Raw genomic sequence first — 15,647 nt, 5'->3', positions numbered from 1 at the left:
TGTTGGGTGTATTTAAGTGACAACATCAAGTTCCACAAAAAAAGCTCAAGGAGTAAACAAAAAACCCCAAAAAACCCACCCAACCAACCTATGTTTAAAATATAGGGCAGAAATATATGTGTTATGTCTTTATGGGCTTTTTCTATTAGGTGTTATACCCAGACATTGCAGATATTTTTATGAAAGTGTATAAATAAGGCTCTAATCCCATTAACTTGGATAAATTTATTTATTACCTGCTATGTATTTTATAAAATGCATGACAATTTATGAAGTTGCAGGTCTGTTTGCAAAACAAGGAAATAATCCACTTATCCAGGAGAAAATCCTTATGGGTTTGAGTCTAATTTTCCTTCATAGCCTATTATATTCAGTTTCACACTAGAATGTGTCATTTTCTGCTTAATAAAATTTTTGTTTAGCCGTTACTATTACTTTGTTTTTCTGAGAAGACTTAGAAATCACAATTCCTGTACTGTTTTTCCTCAGCCATGGTAGCTGTGCCAGCAGAGGTGCCAGAGTAGGCCAGCCAGAGAGGTGTTAATGCTGAGTTCCAGTCCTGTTCAGCACAGGCTTGGATCATCAAAACATCATTTGTTTAAAGCAGTGAGGATCCTGACAAGGAATTTAGTGCAGACCTTGTAACCATGTGAAATCCCTGCCTCTTTCTCTTGTGCATGAAATTTTGCATGGTTCTTCCTTGCAATTTATAGACTAGACACATAATTGAGTAAATGAATTTTGTGTGAATGAAAAATATTGACTCTATTCAGCTTTGTGGTTGGTTGGTTTGTTTGTTTGTTTGTTTTTTATGGAACATGTGGCATAACTCCAGGTATTTTGGAATTTACAATTTACAATTTTCTGGGCATTGAACAATCTTAGGTAATAGCCTAAATATTATGTTCTTAGATCCTTTATATTAGAGAGAATAAGATTATGACTGGGTTTCACACCTTCATAATTAATATCTACAGTGCTGGTTTCACCCAACTGTAGATTACCAATCGTGCATTAGCACATTAAATTTTATATTGTACTAAAATATGAAAGAATCAGTTTTCCACAACTTTTTATCATCATTGATTGTCTGTGCCTTTCCACTAAATATTATCTGTGTCATGTGATGTTCATTACTTTGGTTTTGTAAGTTTCTTGGTGCATAATATGCAACCAAAACCAATGTTTTGACATATTGGTTTTATAGCCTGTTGTGTCTCAGTTCTTTGTGATATTAAAAGCATCCTAAGGAGTCATATCTACAGGTTTGAATTTTAGAAAGTGCAGAAGGGGACCCTTCTAGGGAAGGACGGGGATGTCTGTGGGAAAATTTTATATATTCTCTTTGTTTAATTCCATCCTAATAATTACTGTTTTTTAATGTGACACACTGCATCCTCTGACAGAATTTATAACATGGCATTGTTTTTAATTTATCTACAGGAACTGATTCCCGAATTTTATTACCTCCCAGAGATATTTGTCAACAGCAACAATTACAATCTGGGAGTGATGGATGATGGAACAGTGGTGTCTGATGTTGAACTTCCACCATGGGCCAAAACCCCAGAAGAATTTGTTCGCATAAACAGGCTGGTAAGATGGCTCTCTTCTATTGTCCAGTCACTTCTGTCTTGCAAAATTCTTCTGAAATAATTTGCATATTTGCCTACAATATATATTTATAATTTACATAAAACTATGTCTGAATATATATGAAGATACAGATTTACAAATGTAGGAAGAAAAAAGGAATATAGTATTCTCAGTCTTAGATTTGCTCAAAAATGTTTGAATGCAGTTTAAATATACAGGTGATCTTACCCTTTTTCTATGTCAGCTCTTGTGGTTCTAAAGTACTAACAAAATTATCACTTTACAGAAAGCTTGAAAAAGCTTGTTTAATCATACTAATATTTGTGACTTAAATGTTATTTTTAGGTTTCTTAATTTCAGTGTCCATATAACTCCAAAGAGGCATTTTCAATCTTCTGCCACCTCTTCCATTTCTTCTATTAAATTGATATTTTTCAGAGCCTTTTTTACAAGAAAATAGAACTAAATTCTCCTTTGCCTGCTTCATTCTCAAACCTGTGCTACTGTTCTCTTCCCTGTTTTGGGAAGTGCAGTTGTTAGCACTGCCTATCTTCACTGTGCCCTCTGGACAGTGAAATGAATTGCAGAATAGCTGTTACACTGTCACTGGTGGTGTTTCAGGCATAACTGGTGGGTTTCATAGCATTCTGAAAAGTTATGTTAGGCTCTTCTCAGAATTAAACATTCTGTACTGATGGCATTCTGAAATAAATAACAAGCTTTTCCTAGAAAATTTTGAAATATGAAGCTGTGTTTTTCATGTGGTAGCCAGCTAACTGGGAATAGCATCCTGATACTCCTAAGTTGGGAAATGGGAATTGCAAAAGTTCTGTTGTTGGTAGCATGTTAGGCTTCATAACATTGGAGAACCTTTACATCAGGAGAAATCTGAGGTTCATAAGTTTATTAGAATATTTTACACTGCACTTTTACTGGTGAAATGATACTATGGTTTTCAGAAATTCTGTGTGGCCTAGATTCCTGCAGGAAGTGATAGATGCACCATAGTAATCGCAAAGAATGTTGGGTGGACTAAGTGTTTTCCTTCATCCATATGTATGTGCAAATTTTATTTAAATGAGATATGAAATACAGTAACATTTAGCAGGACTACTTGGCAAACCATATTTGAAACTCAGCTTTTGATCTCACAGTTGTGGTGATAGGTAGGGGAGGTAGCCTGACACCTCTGTGAGCTTGGCATGTGCTGGTGCTTCAGAATAACCTGGGAAATGCAAAGCTGTGTTCTTGAGCAGGCTTGTCAAAGGCACATGGTGGTCTTGATCTCTTATGACTGGTGTTTCAGATTTTGCAGTAAAATATACTTTTAGTCTATTAGCTACGGATCTGTCTTTCCCCACTGTGAAGTTAATCTCCCACTTCCTCATTGTCTAAGATGTTAGTTCTTAATTATTTTTCCTCATTTCAAGCCATGGGCTAGGTTTTCTCACCTTCATCTCTCTGTATACTCTGACCTACCATTCCCTCATTCTACCTTCATTTCCCTATCTGCTGTTCATGTCTGCCTTTCTTGCAGCTCTCTTTGATAGCTCTCGCTTGTGCAATATTCTCAACATGAAATTTTACAGTTTTCAAGTATTAATTGGACAGAAAAAAAAAAGATTCTTTTTTTTTAAGTTTTAAGGTAATTATAAAAGTATGAAATAATTTATCAAATTAAAGTTTTGGTATTAAAGTGTTCCAAACATCATTCAAATGATGTCTGGTGTCCTACCAAATGGGTAGGACCTGCAGCTGTAGGTCCTTGATGCTGTTTCTGTAATTAATAAATTAAATAAATATTAAATTAATAAATAAAATAAAACTGTAACCAAGTTTTGGTTGGTCTGGTAGCATTAAATTTAAACCTCTCTGCCAATGAATTACATTAACTGTTTCTGTCTGACATAATTAAACTTTCCCAGTGGTAGCGGGCCTGGCTGGTGTGGATGATGCCCTCTGTGATCTCCACTTTTGCAGTGGAATAACACTGAGAAAATTACATGCAAATATTAAATTACTTTTCCTTGTTAATATTTGGTGGATTGAATACCATCAGCATCAAATCAGCATAATTTCTTTTTCAAGTAGAATAGTTTAGGAAGTATGCTTAAAGCTCGGATCCACACTAATATGATCAAGAAAAGCTTGCTACAATGTGTCACGGGCTTGATGTATTCAGCTAATATTTCCTTGCTGTCTCTTGCTTCAGACAGAATAGGGATTACAGTATTCCAAGTGCTCATTTTGTAAGCTATGACACACAGATATTTTTTCCCCTTTGCATTTGAGTTTACCTCTTAAAGTCCCCAGATCTTATACAACGATTGGAGCTCATGAAATGCATACTACTTTGATCTGTGACCTTTCTGTTGTGCTAATCGGGTTCTTGATATCATTATACCTTGCTCATTAATCATATTTCCTGCAGCTCGTCAGGCAGCCAGACAGCCCGAGCCCCTGTTTGCAGCCTCATGTTGGCAGGTTTCTGCTTTTCCAGATTATTACAGTGTGATACTTCGGCTTCTCATAACCAGACCCACATCAAGCTGTGTGCTACAATTAAAGTCAGATGGTCCTCAGGTTGAGCAGGCACATTTTGCTGCAGCTGTCTGTCTTTCTGGAACAGAGCAGCACAGGGAACAGATGATACATAGGACAGGGCATAATAACAGCTTGTACAGTACTGGGTCAATAGCAGGGGTTCAGAGCATTAATTGACAGGCTGATAGCTGATTCAAAAGTAATTTCCAGCCTATTTTTAATTCTATAAAGTGTGTATTTTAATTGAAATAGGTTGTTGCATTCCCTCTGTGTTTGCTCTGAGAGAAAAAGCAGAATGGTGTATAATTAAAACTGGATTTTGATTGATGTAATGTTATCATGAGCTAAATGGTAGCATCAGTATGTCATTCTAAGCAGTACAAAGAACTCCAAAGTGCATCTATTGCTTCTGCATATAGTTGGTATTTCGTTTTAGTCTGTGATACACAATGTTTTATAATAACACAACTCAGTAATGGGGTAGGTTATTTTTTTCTGAGGTAGTCCAGATTTTGATGGAAAAGTGACTGTGTTTTTACTATTCTGAAACACTAATATATAGCTCTAAATCTCAGGCATACTATGTTAACTGCCATGAAATAACTGCTAAGACATCTAAAAATATTTTTTCGTTTATACAGATGCAGTTAACAATAACTGTATTATTGTCTAAATTCGTTTTATAAATACGTGCGTAATAAGAATTATAGCATTAGTATTTTTAATAGTAAAAAACTCACAGGCTTTTAAACAAGATAAAATAATAATTCCTGTCCCCCAACAAAACAGAAAAATCTCAAATTCAACATGCTGTTGGATCCTCACTTTACTATTTCCAAATTGTAATACCTTAAGCATTTGGTATATGAACAAAGAAGAGGATGAAATCTTCATCTGATACCTAACAAAAATACCTAACAATTTTTAGTTCTCCCATGCTTCTGAAAGACCTACAGGAAATAGGAATGGGAAGTGAACTTGGGAGAATATAGAGATAGGTGCTCAGATGTGATTTGGGTACAGAAGTCCTAAACAAAACCTTTAGCAGTAGTTGTCAGACACAGAAACAGATATAACCTTTAAAACTTAGATTTTTCTGACATCTTTTCTTGTCTTCACAGTCCTAGTTATGTTAGGTGCTCTCCTTTAGAACAGTTTTCTATTTTAGACATTTAATTTTACATGTTGGATCTGGGGATAATTACTGCATTCAAGCTGATAGAAATTTTAAATGCCCTTTGTATCCTGCATCAAAAAGTAGACATTTACAAAGACTAGATGAAACGCAGGGAAAAGCCCTATGCTTCCCACTGATAGTTAGGAATAGCTAAAAATGCCAATAAGGAAGTTCTGTTCTGCATCGTAAATAATCAATTTTATCCTGTCATTGAAAGTTGCATGTCTGAATTGGGAAGAATTAATTTGAAACTATTAATCAACAGATAGTAACTAAATTTCACACAGCTTTGATGAGCCTCAGCTTTTTGAGAATTAGATTGCTTCCATGATAATGAAGTCATTGAGGTCTGTCAAGACAGCTTTCCACAATATATCTCAATTTAGGTGTTTTAGTGCTTTATTGCAGAGTTAGTCTTTTCATGATTTAGGGTTTATCCATTTCGTTCAATGCTGGGGAAAATGGAAGACAAATTAGAAAAGTGATGAGATTACTGTGCTGGACTGAAAGTTTTGAAATCCAATCTTCAAATAATTGAAAATGTAGTTTTTGGAAGCTGGGATGCTTTCTGAAACAAATGAATTGCTTAAATACATAAAGATGCTATGCACAAAACTAACCGTGGCAGAACCATGAAAAGCAAAATGGAGGTAGGGTAGGGCAGTCATTTGCCCCAATACATATTTTAGTGGAGCACCATGAATCAGTGTTAAGAACTGTCTCAGGTAAGAAAAATCTCCAGTGAGAATTAGAGGATAGATATCAGTCAATATGGGGCATTACTTTTTAGCACAGGAAACTCCACCTTATTCCAAGCTGCACTGAAAAAGCAACATCCCCTGCCAGCTAACACACAGCAATGCTCAGAACTGCAGGTTTTGTGAGCTGGGTGAAAAGACAAAACTTGATTTTGAAAGAATTATGTTACTTTCATTCTCTTGAAATTATTGCTGTTAGTCAAATATAGATACAGAGTTAAAGCCTGGAACTTTGAATGTACTGGATTTTTTTGTGTGTTATCTTAGAAAAATCTCTTTGTGATATTTTTCCTAGTTCCACAGCTGTGTATTTGAAAATAGTTACAGAACAGCATACCATAATGTGATATGTGAATTAAGGCTTAGAAGTGGAGATTACTAGTAATAGATTGCTAGATCATTAGCTGTGTATTCCTGATAACAGCTGACTCATTCAGTATGTTAAAAACATTAGAGAGCAGAAAAAAGGGTAAAATGTAAACCAGCTTTAACCAGCAACATCAGAATTGTAATCTGTGCAGCACCTACTTTGAGATTCTGGTCTTCATACAATTGGATGTGGTCTTAAAAAACAGGAATGCAAATGGAGCTGTGTACACTGAGCAGTGTGAATGCAGATGGAGCTGTGTACATTGAGCAGTGGAGATGCTTCCAGCAATCTCAGTTGATGTGGGATGTTGACAGAATTTGAGAACTTCAATACCAGTTCTTTCAGACTCTTTCAGACTAGGAACTGTTACTTCCATTTCTGTTTCTGACATTAGGTGATTTCTTGTGACTTTTCTTTGAAGATTATAATGTATATACAAAAGAAGATCTATACAATATCCTCTGAATGATGTCTATTAATGCTACAAGTATTATAATTTTTAGCAAAAATCACTTTTATTAATTTTATAGAAAAGATAGCTATAAAAGTAACCTGTAACTTTGTTTTTCCTGACAAATACTTCTATTTCTACGCTACGAATTTCATTATGCCATTAAAATAGCTATAGGTTTAAACATAAGTATCACCAGTGAATCCTAAAGCACCATGCTACATTCATTTAATGTTTTTTCAAGATGTAAAAGTTTTGTGTAGGAAGTAAGGCTCCTTGTATCAGGCAAAGTAAACATTTTCATTCATAGGAGCCTCAGAAACATAGCAGTCTAATTCCAGTCAGGAATAGTATTCTTCAGCAAATTAGGTGTGGAAGGTTCAGTCTGCTGATGTATTGGATTTTATCTGTATAAAAGGTTGATATTGTTTATTTTTTCCCCCTCATCTATGGAAACAAGGCAGTCCTGGGAAGCACAGGGGCTCCACTGTGTGTGCACTTAGCAAGCAGAGGGGCACAGGTTGTCTCTTAAACAGCTGAAGGGAATGTAGGCTGGTGTGTGAATGAAGCAGCAGGATTCCTCCTTTCCCAGAGAAGCATTTCCATGACTGCAGTGTGCAGTTCTGGTGGTTGTCTGGTTTTCTCTTTCAATTTCTCCACGTGGAATACCAGCACTGGCATAAAGCTGTCTGCTTTTGCATTTTGTGCATTGGCAAATCTGAGTTCCTGCACCACTCAGGGTCATCTCTGGCCAGCTCAGCACACGTGACAATTTCATCATCTGTGTTTGCACAGGATTTTTTGCACTTTTATAATTACTTACTAAAAGTTAGAATCTGTGTTGTCTTTGACATAGAAACATTCGTGTTCAGGCTAGAATCAAAAAACCTCGGTAATTGTAAGCAGTCTTTTGATTTAATTATATAATGTACAGATCTGAATATTGTCATAGAAAGGGAGGGGAATGAGACGTTTTACCCATTCTGAAGCACTTTATTCAGATCTGAAGATGAAAGTAGAATAACATTAACAATGCAAGCATAACCACAAATAAGTGAAATTGATGCAGCCTGATTCACCTAATTGATGAAATTAGGTGAAAACCTAATCTGTGGGTATTCTGGAGGGAAAATTTTAAAAATCATTCAATACAAGACATTTTTGAAAAGTAAAGAGAAAATATTTCTAAGGGAATGTGATATGTGACCTATTAGAAAAGATTCTGAAAATCTGGGAATAAAAAATGTAAATTAATTTTTCTGTGTGTACAATCGACTGCCTGGGTAAATTATTTTTATTGAAGTGCCATATAAGAAATATGGCTAGAAATTCATGTTTATTTAAATTCAATTTTGCTGGAATAGTGGCTTTATTAATTTTCATTTATAATTTTTAATTGATTTAATTTGTAAAGAAGACTACAATAGAGAGTCAAAAAAATTCAAGAATATGAAGGAATTAAAAGTGAACCCAAACTATGCTTTTGAACAGAAGGTAAGAATGCTGAAAGCATTCAGTTTGGGTTTCATAATACAGCAAAATAAGCTAATATTGGGAGAGAGGATTTGCATAATATATATATGATGAAATACACTGGAGAGATGCATCTGTAGGACAAAGTTAATATAGTAAAATATATGTGATGATAAAAAGAAACTGGTTTTTTGCTTTTTCATTGAAAACAGTAACCTAGGTAGGGTTTGCTATTTTGCTATTCAAAAGCATTGATCTATTTTCTATTCATTCCATCCTTGTAAATAGAAAGAGAAAGCAGTGTTTTTAAAGTCTGTTCTTTCCATAACCTTTCCTTCTTTACATCTTGTTTGCAATTCCAACAATCTCTTTAAACTGCATGCAAGTTACTTTATAGAAATTACAACCAAACTCTGAACTTCAAGAATGTAAACAGTGTAAAATTATTTTTAAAAAGTCCACACATGCTTGCATTTCAGTAATTTCTGAGAGTGGGAGAGATGCCAGTCTTCCTGAATGAAGAAAACTTAAAGGACTCATAGACAGTCTGTTTATCTTTGCTATTGAGAAAAAAATAGTTAAAGAAGCTGGTATCAAAATTTACCACACTTCATAATTCTAAAACTTTAAGGTCTTGAATAAGGCTAGCCTAATTATCTGATTTAAAAAAAAAAAACCAACAACAAACCTCCATAACCAATCACATTCTAAAAATAGTTCTAATTAATTTCCAGTTCTTAGGACACTACACACTTATGTGTAATGTGTCTTAGTGATGTCTGAAACTAAACAAGATGAATAGAATAAAACTAAAATATACAAATATTTTAACTGACAGCAAAATTAAACAAAGAGATTTAACAGTAAGAAAAGCCTAGATACATGTATAAGAGTCAATAGGAAACAAAACCTAAACTAAAAGTATGGACTGTAAAGAGAGTGATGGGGTATGCAGATTTTCTAATGAGGTAAGAGAATTTACCATAGAAAAGATAAATATTAAAACATGGAGGATAATGTTACACAGTTCAGAAAGATTATAAAATGTTGAATAACAAAACAGTTTGAGTCGATACAGTTAAAAAAAAATAAAGCTAAAGTAGGTATATTTACTTTTATCCAAAGAGAAGATGATTGGAAGGAATCTAGACAATTAAATTTGCTTTCAGCACTTTTCGTTGTGTGATGTTGTAGAACTGGTGTTTGAAAGCAAGTCCATGGAGGACATTAAAGTTATTACTGTGTGAAATGAAGTGGGAAACAATTGTAGTGGAGCTACTGCCCCATTTAACAGGTGTTCACTAAATCTGTCTGTCTTCTCTTTGTCTGTTCTGCAAATGCTGTGCTTGGACTGATAGTGCTGAAAATTAGCAAGAATTTTGAGTAAAATGTAAAAATTGCTTCACAAGCTTAGTGGTAAGCTTGAAAGAGATGGCAGTTTTTACTCTTATTTAATGAAACTTACAGTCTTACAGTGATTGGAAGTTGCCTTGCAAAGAAATATCCAAGTTGTTCCTCCTGTAAGGAGGTCAGGACTTGCATACAATTAATGTACTGGTGAGAGACCCTGTAGAATAGGGTGTTTCATTTGTTTTTGTGCCTATTTATTGACCATATGGGAAAACACACTGCTAAACTTGAATTTGCTAGGTAGCTCCAAGTAAAGTATTTGTTATAGAGTCAGTGTAGAGTAGTTTCCATCCTAAGTGTTGGAAAAGGAAGAGAGATTTTTGGTAATATTTGCATACATGGAGCTGCGTTTTTCAGCTGAAGAAGGGGAGGGGCTGAGAAAACCTGACCATCTGTGCTCTACATGGAAGGACACAAAAAGAAGTCAGCTGAGGCTTTGCTTTTGGTGCTTTTTCTTGGCAAGACCCCACTCCTGGGATGAGGAAGAATAATGTTACTAAAACCATCTTGGGTACAGAGAAAGCTTATGACAATGATATGGATGTAGGAGGAACTCTGGTATGAGGAAAGAGTTTGTTGTTCCTAGAAGAGAGGAGACAAGAAAGAGCATAAGAAAACCTTACAGCATGATGTCTAGTACTGAGAAGATGCATCAGGAAATGACATGCTTTATTTCATAACATGAGGACAAAAAAGTTGTTCATTAAATGATAGATTTAACTTTGCTACAGGAGAACATTTTTGAAAAATTGTATATTTAGACTCAAGAATGTAACAGCAATACTCAGAAATCAGAGAGGGACATTTATACAAATAAAAGATACTTAGTTTGTTATCTGATACAAAACACATAATATGAAATATAAGATTTTACATTCAGCAGTTAGGAAAAGCTCAGAGAAATATATGACAGAAATAGTACCCACCTCTTCTTGCTCTAATAAATAGAATAATCTTTTTTTAACCTTATTAAATTAATGATGTTTAGTCATTAGAACAGATTTTCAGGCTTTATAGGAAGAAAAATCAGGAGACGTGGTTCCAAAACGTAGGGGAGCTGCCCATCTCTTCTTCCTATCCCTCACCAAATTTCTCCAACTGTGTCTTTGTTCAGGAACAGATGTTTGTGAAACTGTGCTTTAAACTGAAATTACACGAAAAAGCCATATTTCTAACAAAAGTTATTATTTTAGTGGCCTGATTTACAAATTTTTCTCCCACTTATGGCACTTGCACAGAAAAAGGCATAGACAGCTGCACTGCAGTGGAAGTACAAACATTCTTGAGTGGAAATCTCTGAAACTGTTTGCTCTGTTGGAGTTATCTCATTAAGCAGCAGTGAGCAGCATGGCCATGTGGAGCTGGCCAGGCTCTAGTTAGCCCCGTTCCTGGTCCCAGTTTGATGATAGTAGCCCCATGCTCTGCAGGGAGTATTGTGCTGCTGCCTGAAGAAAGGCAGTGTCAGGCTCCTGGTGATTATGTGCCTTTGCAAAAGCAGTGGGTGGAAACTGATGGAAAAGGTTGCTGCACCCCAGCCCATCTGCTCAGCATCAGCCTCCTGCTAGATGGTCCCTCACATCTGCCAGTTGTTACCCTTTAATTGGAAGTTCAGGTGTAGCCCTTTTGGTTTAAGGAGAGGCCAAAATACAGCCCATCAGTCAAGAAAAGAGAATGTACTTGGCAAAAAAAAATGCAGGTTTTTAACAATCCAGGTCATGCTCACATGAGTCATAAATGTACTGGGCTTTTGGTTGCTTTAGTCAGATGGTTGGTCCACCCTTAAATCATAAAGGACTATGAATTCTTTTCCCAGTTTCTCTTTGTGAAGGAATTTGAGCAACTCCAGGTCACTTAGGTTGTCATTTTTATTCTCAGTCTTTGTTAGTTAAAAGGCTGCTTGTCTAGCTACGAAGTCTCCCTTTAAGTAAATACTTGTTTATCTGTTGATCTGTATTACTAACCTTTGTGAGATACAGAGTCAACTACAGAACCAAATCCAATAAAGGGTGAGTTTTAATTTCCTTATTTCATTCTCAAATAGCCATGAATCGCTATACTCTGCAATTTAAACCAATACAATTGCTCTGCTTTTGAAGCATAAAGAAAAGGAACATTAGTAAAAACCATCAGAGCTAGAGTTTCTCATGCTTGTGCTCACCTGATCCTTTCCAGGTTAGTTTAAGTAGTTAAAGAAGGTTTTGGCTGCCTGTCTAGGATCAGTTTGGCTGAAACATGTTTGGGAGCTCTCGTTTGCCACTGTCTGTAGCTGATCTGAGTAGCATCATTTTGGAAGGGGGAAACTTTAATTAGCACCAGAGAGCAGGTGTATCCTCCATTAATATAGCTCCTCTGTAGGATAGTGGAGGGTATATCTATAGAAAGATAATATTTACGTAACTCAGAGAAGGCTCTAAATCCAAGACAACCTGGCTTACTTCTTTTTGAGAGAAATTTTCTATAACACTTAAGTTTCAAAATAAGTTTCCAATACAAAAATTATATGAAATCTCAGCTTTTTTCTTTTTTTTTTATTCTGAAATATTACTTCCTATTTGGATTTTACTTAGGTAGACTAAAATTGTCATTAAAAAGAAACAGCTTGTAAAGCAATGTTAAAATATTAATAATAGCAAAAGTATAATTGGCATTCAAGTAAGTTGTAAACAGACAAAATTCTGCATTGATAAAGTGGCATAATATGTACTGTTGTGAGGTCCTTTGAGTCTGTCCTTATCCAAATGGAAGGGATTTTCTAAACTACAGTTAAATGTTGGACCTGATCCAGGTTAGTTGTTAGTGAGAGTTGAACTGGGCTCATAAAAACATGAAAGGTTCAGCTGCATGCAAGTAGTTCAGAGGAAATTGATTTAAAATATTAGGAAATTCAAGTGGGTTTAGTTTTGCAGTGTGTAGAATGCAAATAATGCTGGAATCTTAATTTATAATGTTTCTTTTTAATTAATAAAACCCCCAACATTCTCCATTGTTTCAAGGGGAAAAAAACCCACACACCAAAACAAAACCTGTGTAATTGTTTTCAGGATGTTCCAAATCATATGCTAGAATAAAAATAGTGCAAAGTATCTTGTTTCGGAAAATCTTTGAAAAAAAAAATTACAAATGTATAGCAGAAGAGTCCTGAAGGGCAGTGAAGCCTCCTAATTGTTACTGACATTATCTCTTGCCATCTGCTTTCTGAGGCAGAATAAGAACTTTGTAATGAGGATTAGGAGTGGAGGATGGTGAAAGCATGTTCCAGGAGCTGCTGGAGCGTTCTCTGCTTTCATAATAAATCACAGGATAACTGTTTTAACAACAGGCTTTTCATGATATATTTTGCCTAAAGTAATGTAAACAACCTAAGAATTAAAATTTGCTACATAATCTCAAAGATGTTAGATTTATATTAAGCCTTTCTGTAAGACACTAAAAGCACGTGAAGCAGCCTTTCCTGCATGGACTTGGACGTCTGCAGTGTCAGTATCCTCCCTTCAGACTGATGCAAGCCCATCCTGCAGACACACCCTTGGGCTGTGTGTACACCAGAATTAACTACGAGTAAAAGCCATTCCAAAGCTGCATACAAACGTAGCTCACGTCCATTTTAAGCCCAGTTTTGGTGTCAGTGTGTACAGATTTAAGCTCTTCACAGATTTTTGGCAGATTGTGTTCCTTTCTGCCTTCGTTCTTGTTTGTTGAACTGTGCCCCAGTTGCAGTTTGCCTTTCGTGGATTAGTGCTTTAGAATAATTTTACAAGAGAGTGACATTTAGGTTTATTCTTTTGGATTTGGATGTTTCTCTCCCAAATATGGAGGGAGTTGCATTGTTGCATGGTTGCATTGTTCTAACCATGTGTGACCATTTAATGAGAAGTTTTGCTTTGTGCTGAGATTCCTCCCATGGGATGTGTCATCTAACCTGATTGTGACCCATTTATAGGCCCTTGTACCCAAGATGTAAACAGTGTGCTGACTTGTTGTTTTTGCTACCATTTTGATATTGTGGCTATGTGGGAGACTGACATGAGCTGGGCTGTGCACTTGAAATTAAGAAATCCTGTGTACTCAGTATCATTTTTGTTCTGCTGCATCAGCACAGTCACATTAGCTCAGTTTTATTTCCAGTGCTCTAAAACCTGCTGATTTGGATTTGTTTTATGCACCCTTGTCCTGCAGCATATATAAACATTATCCTCAGTGTGGTTGGGCTGGTGATGGGCAGGCATGCTCGGGAATCAGATAAAACCGCCTGGCAAGCTGGGTCTCGCCAGATGGCCATCTCTGTTTTATGTCAGTTTTGTCACTTCCCTAACAAGAGCAAGTCCCAGTGCAGGAGGAAGGTAAGGATTGTATTCCATTGGTGTTCCCTGAAGTGACCCACGGGGTTTCCTAGAGATGGATGCTTCTTCTGTAATCACACATCTCTGACTGAAATAATCCCCTTTCTCCTGCTCCTTTCATCATGAGGTTTAGGATGTAACAAGAAGTGAGAGAGTAAGGAAGGAGAAAAACTCAACTGAACTAGTCCCTAAAATTTATGTTTGTCAGGGACAGTTATAGACTGCAATGAAATGCCACATATTGGGGTTTTCCAGTCCAAAAATCACTTTCTGCAAAGAGGCTAAAAAGGGTAGTGTTATATGAATAGTGGCAGTGGAGCTTGCTGGCAGAAAGCTCTGATACAGGCAGAGAAGCAGAGAATTTCACAAGAAATTAATGCAAAACTATACAGAGGAATCAACAGATATGACCACATAATCTTCAGTTTTTCTGAGGGTTTTTTTTTTTGTGTTACTATCTGTAAATACAAAAATGACAGTGATATGGATTGATTGATAAACAGAGACAGCTTTACTGTCTCCAGTGGTTACATGGAGATCCTAATTAAGAAACATAAAATGAAATCTATTTGATATCTTCCTGAAATGTTAGGTTCATGTACCAGGTATGAAGTTTGTAATGAGCTCTAATAACAGCTAGAAGATTAACATAGCTTTGGTCTCCACAAAGGACTCAATTTGGAAGTATCTTCTTAAAAAAAGAAAAAAAAAAAAAGTAAAGTGCAGCTTTTTTTTTTTTTTGGCAACAATAATATATGGGAAATGCAGATATTGCAGTTAATTTTAACAAGTAAATTTTGGACATAAACATTCAGATGGCATGAAAAGCTGTATTTTTATTCTCAGTAAAAGCATTTGTGTAACCTTAAAACAGAATAGCTTGCAGCTTCTCATATGTTCTATATGATGTCAAAACACTGAGATTGATAAAAATGGTCTTTCATAGTTTAAAAACTAAAGCCACTGTACTAAAATGTAGAACTTAATTTCTGGGTCACATGTGGTGTGATTTTACTAGAAATACCTTCTAGTATTTGATGCTAAGATGAATGTTGCTTCTGTTTTCATTGTCCTTCAAAATTCTATTTGGGATTTAAAATGTTAGAATCTGTGAAATTAAAGTTCTTTTTTTCAGGAGATAGCTGTGTTTCTGTGTTACCTTAATGTAAAATTTTAGTGGTCTTCATTAACAGAAAAGGTGACTGAAAGACATGGCATTTTTAATATAGTATTTGGAAACAAAACTGCCCCTTTCACTTATCTGATCACTTCATGCATGCTAGCTTTCCATCTTTCAAGCAGTGGGCTGTAAGCAAATTTCAGGAATTTTTAATGTTCTTGGAGAAGGCTGTACATTTTTGACCCAAGGATTAGCAGATAGAGGGTAATACCTCTTAATTTGGGGTCATGAATGCTTGGCGGTCATGTGCTGACCTTACAGTCATTACATGTCTGAATTCACATCCTTCAGTTGTTTGCTTTGCTGGCTGAAGGGCCTTCCCACAGAGGCAGCAATAGGAAAACATTA

At 35.8% G+C, this 15,647-nt stretch overlaps 1 protein-coding gene across 2 annotated transcripts in view; it reads left to right on the top strand.

Moving 5' to 3' along the window:
* LRBA (LPS responsive beige-like anchor protein) overlaps nucleotides 1-15,647 on the top strand; it is a 363,130-nt gene that overhangs the window by 270,908 nt on the left and 76,575 nt on the right. For both annotated transcript variants that reach the window (XM_021541470.3, XM_077783018.1), the window contains one exon: nucleotides 1,444-1,596. In XM_021541470.3, coding sequence (XP_021397145.2) covers nucleotides 1,444-1,596 — 153 coding nt within the window. The remainder of the gene's footprint in view (nucleotides 1-1,443; nucleotides 1,597-15,647) is intronic.

The sequence above is a fragment of the Lonchura striata genome, chromosome 4 (genome assembly GCF_046129695.1).
Source record: "Lonchura striata isolate bLonStr1 chromosome 4, bLonStr1.mat, whole genome shotgun sequence".
In the NCBI taxonomy this organism is placed as follows: domain Eukaryota; kingdom Metazoa; phylum Chordata; class Aves; order Passeriformes; family Estrildidae; genus Lonchura; species Lonchura striata.
Note: the sequence above shows the minus strand (reverse complement) of the source record. Positions and strands in the feature narration are given on the sequence as shown.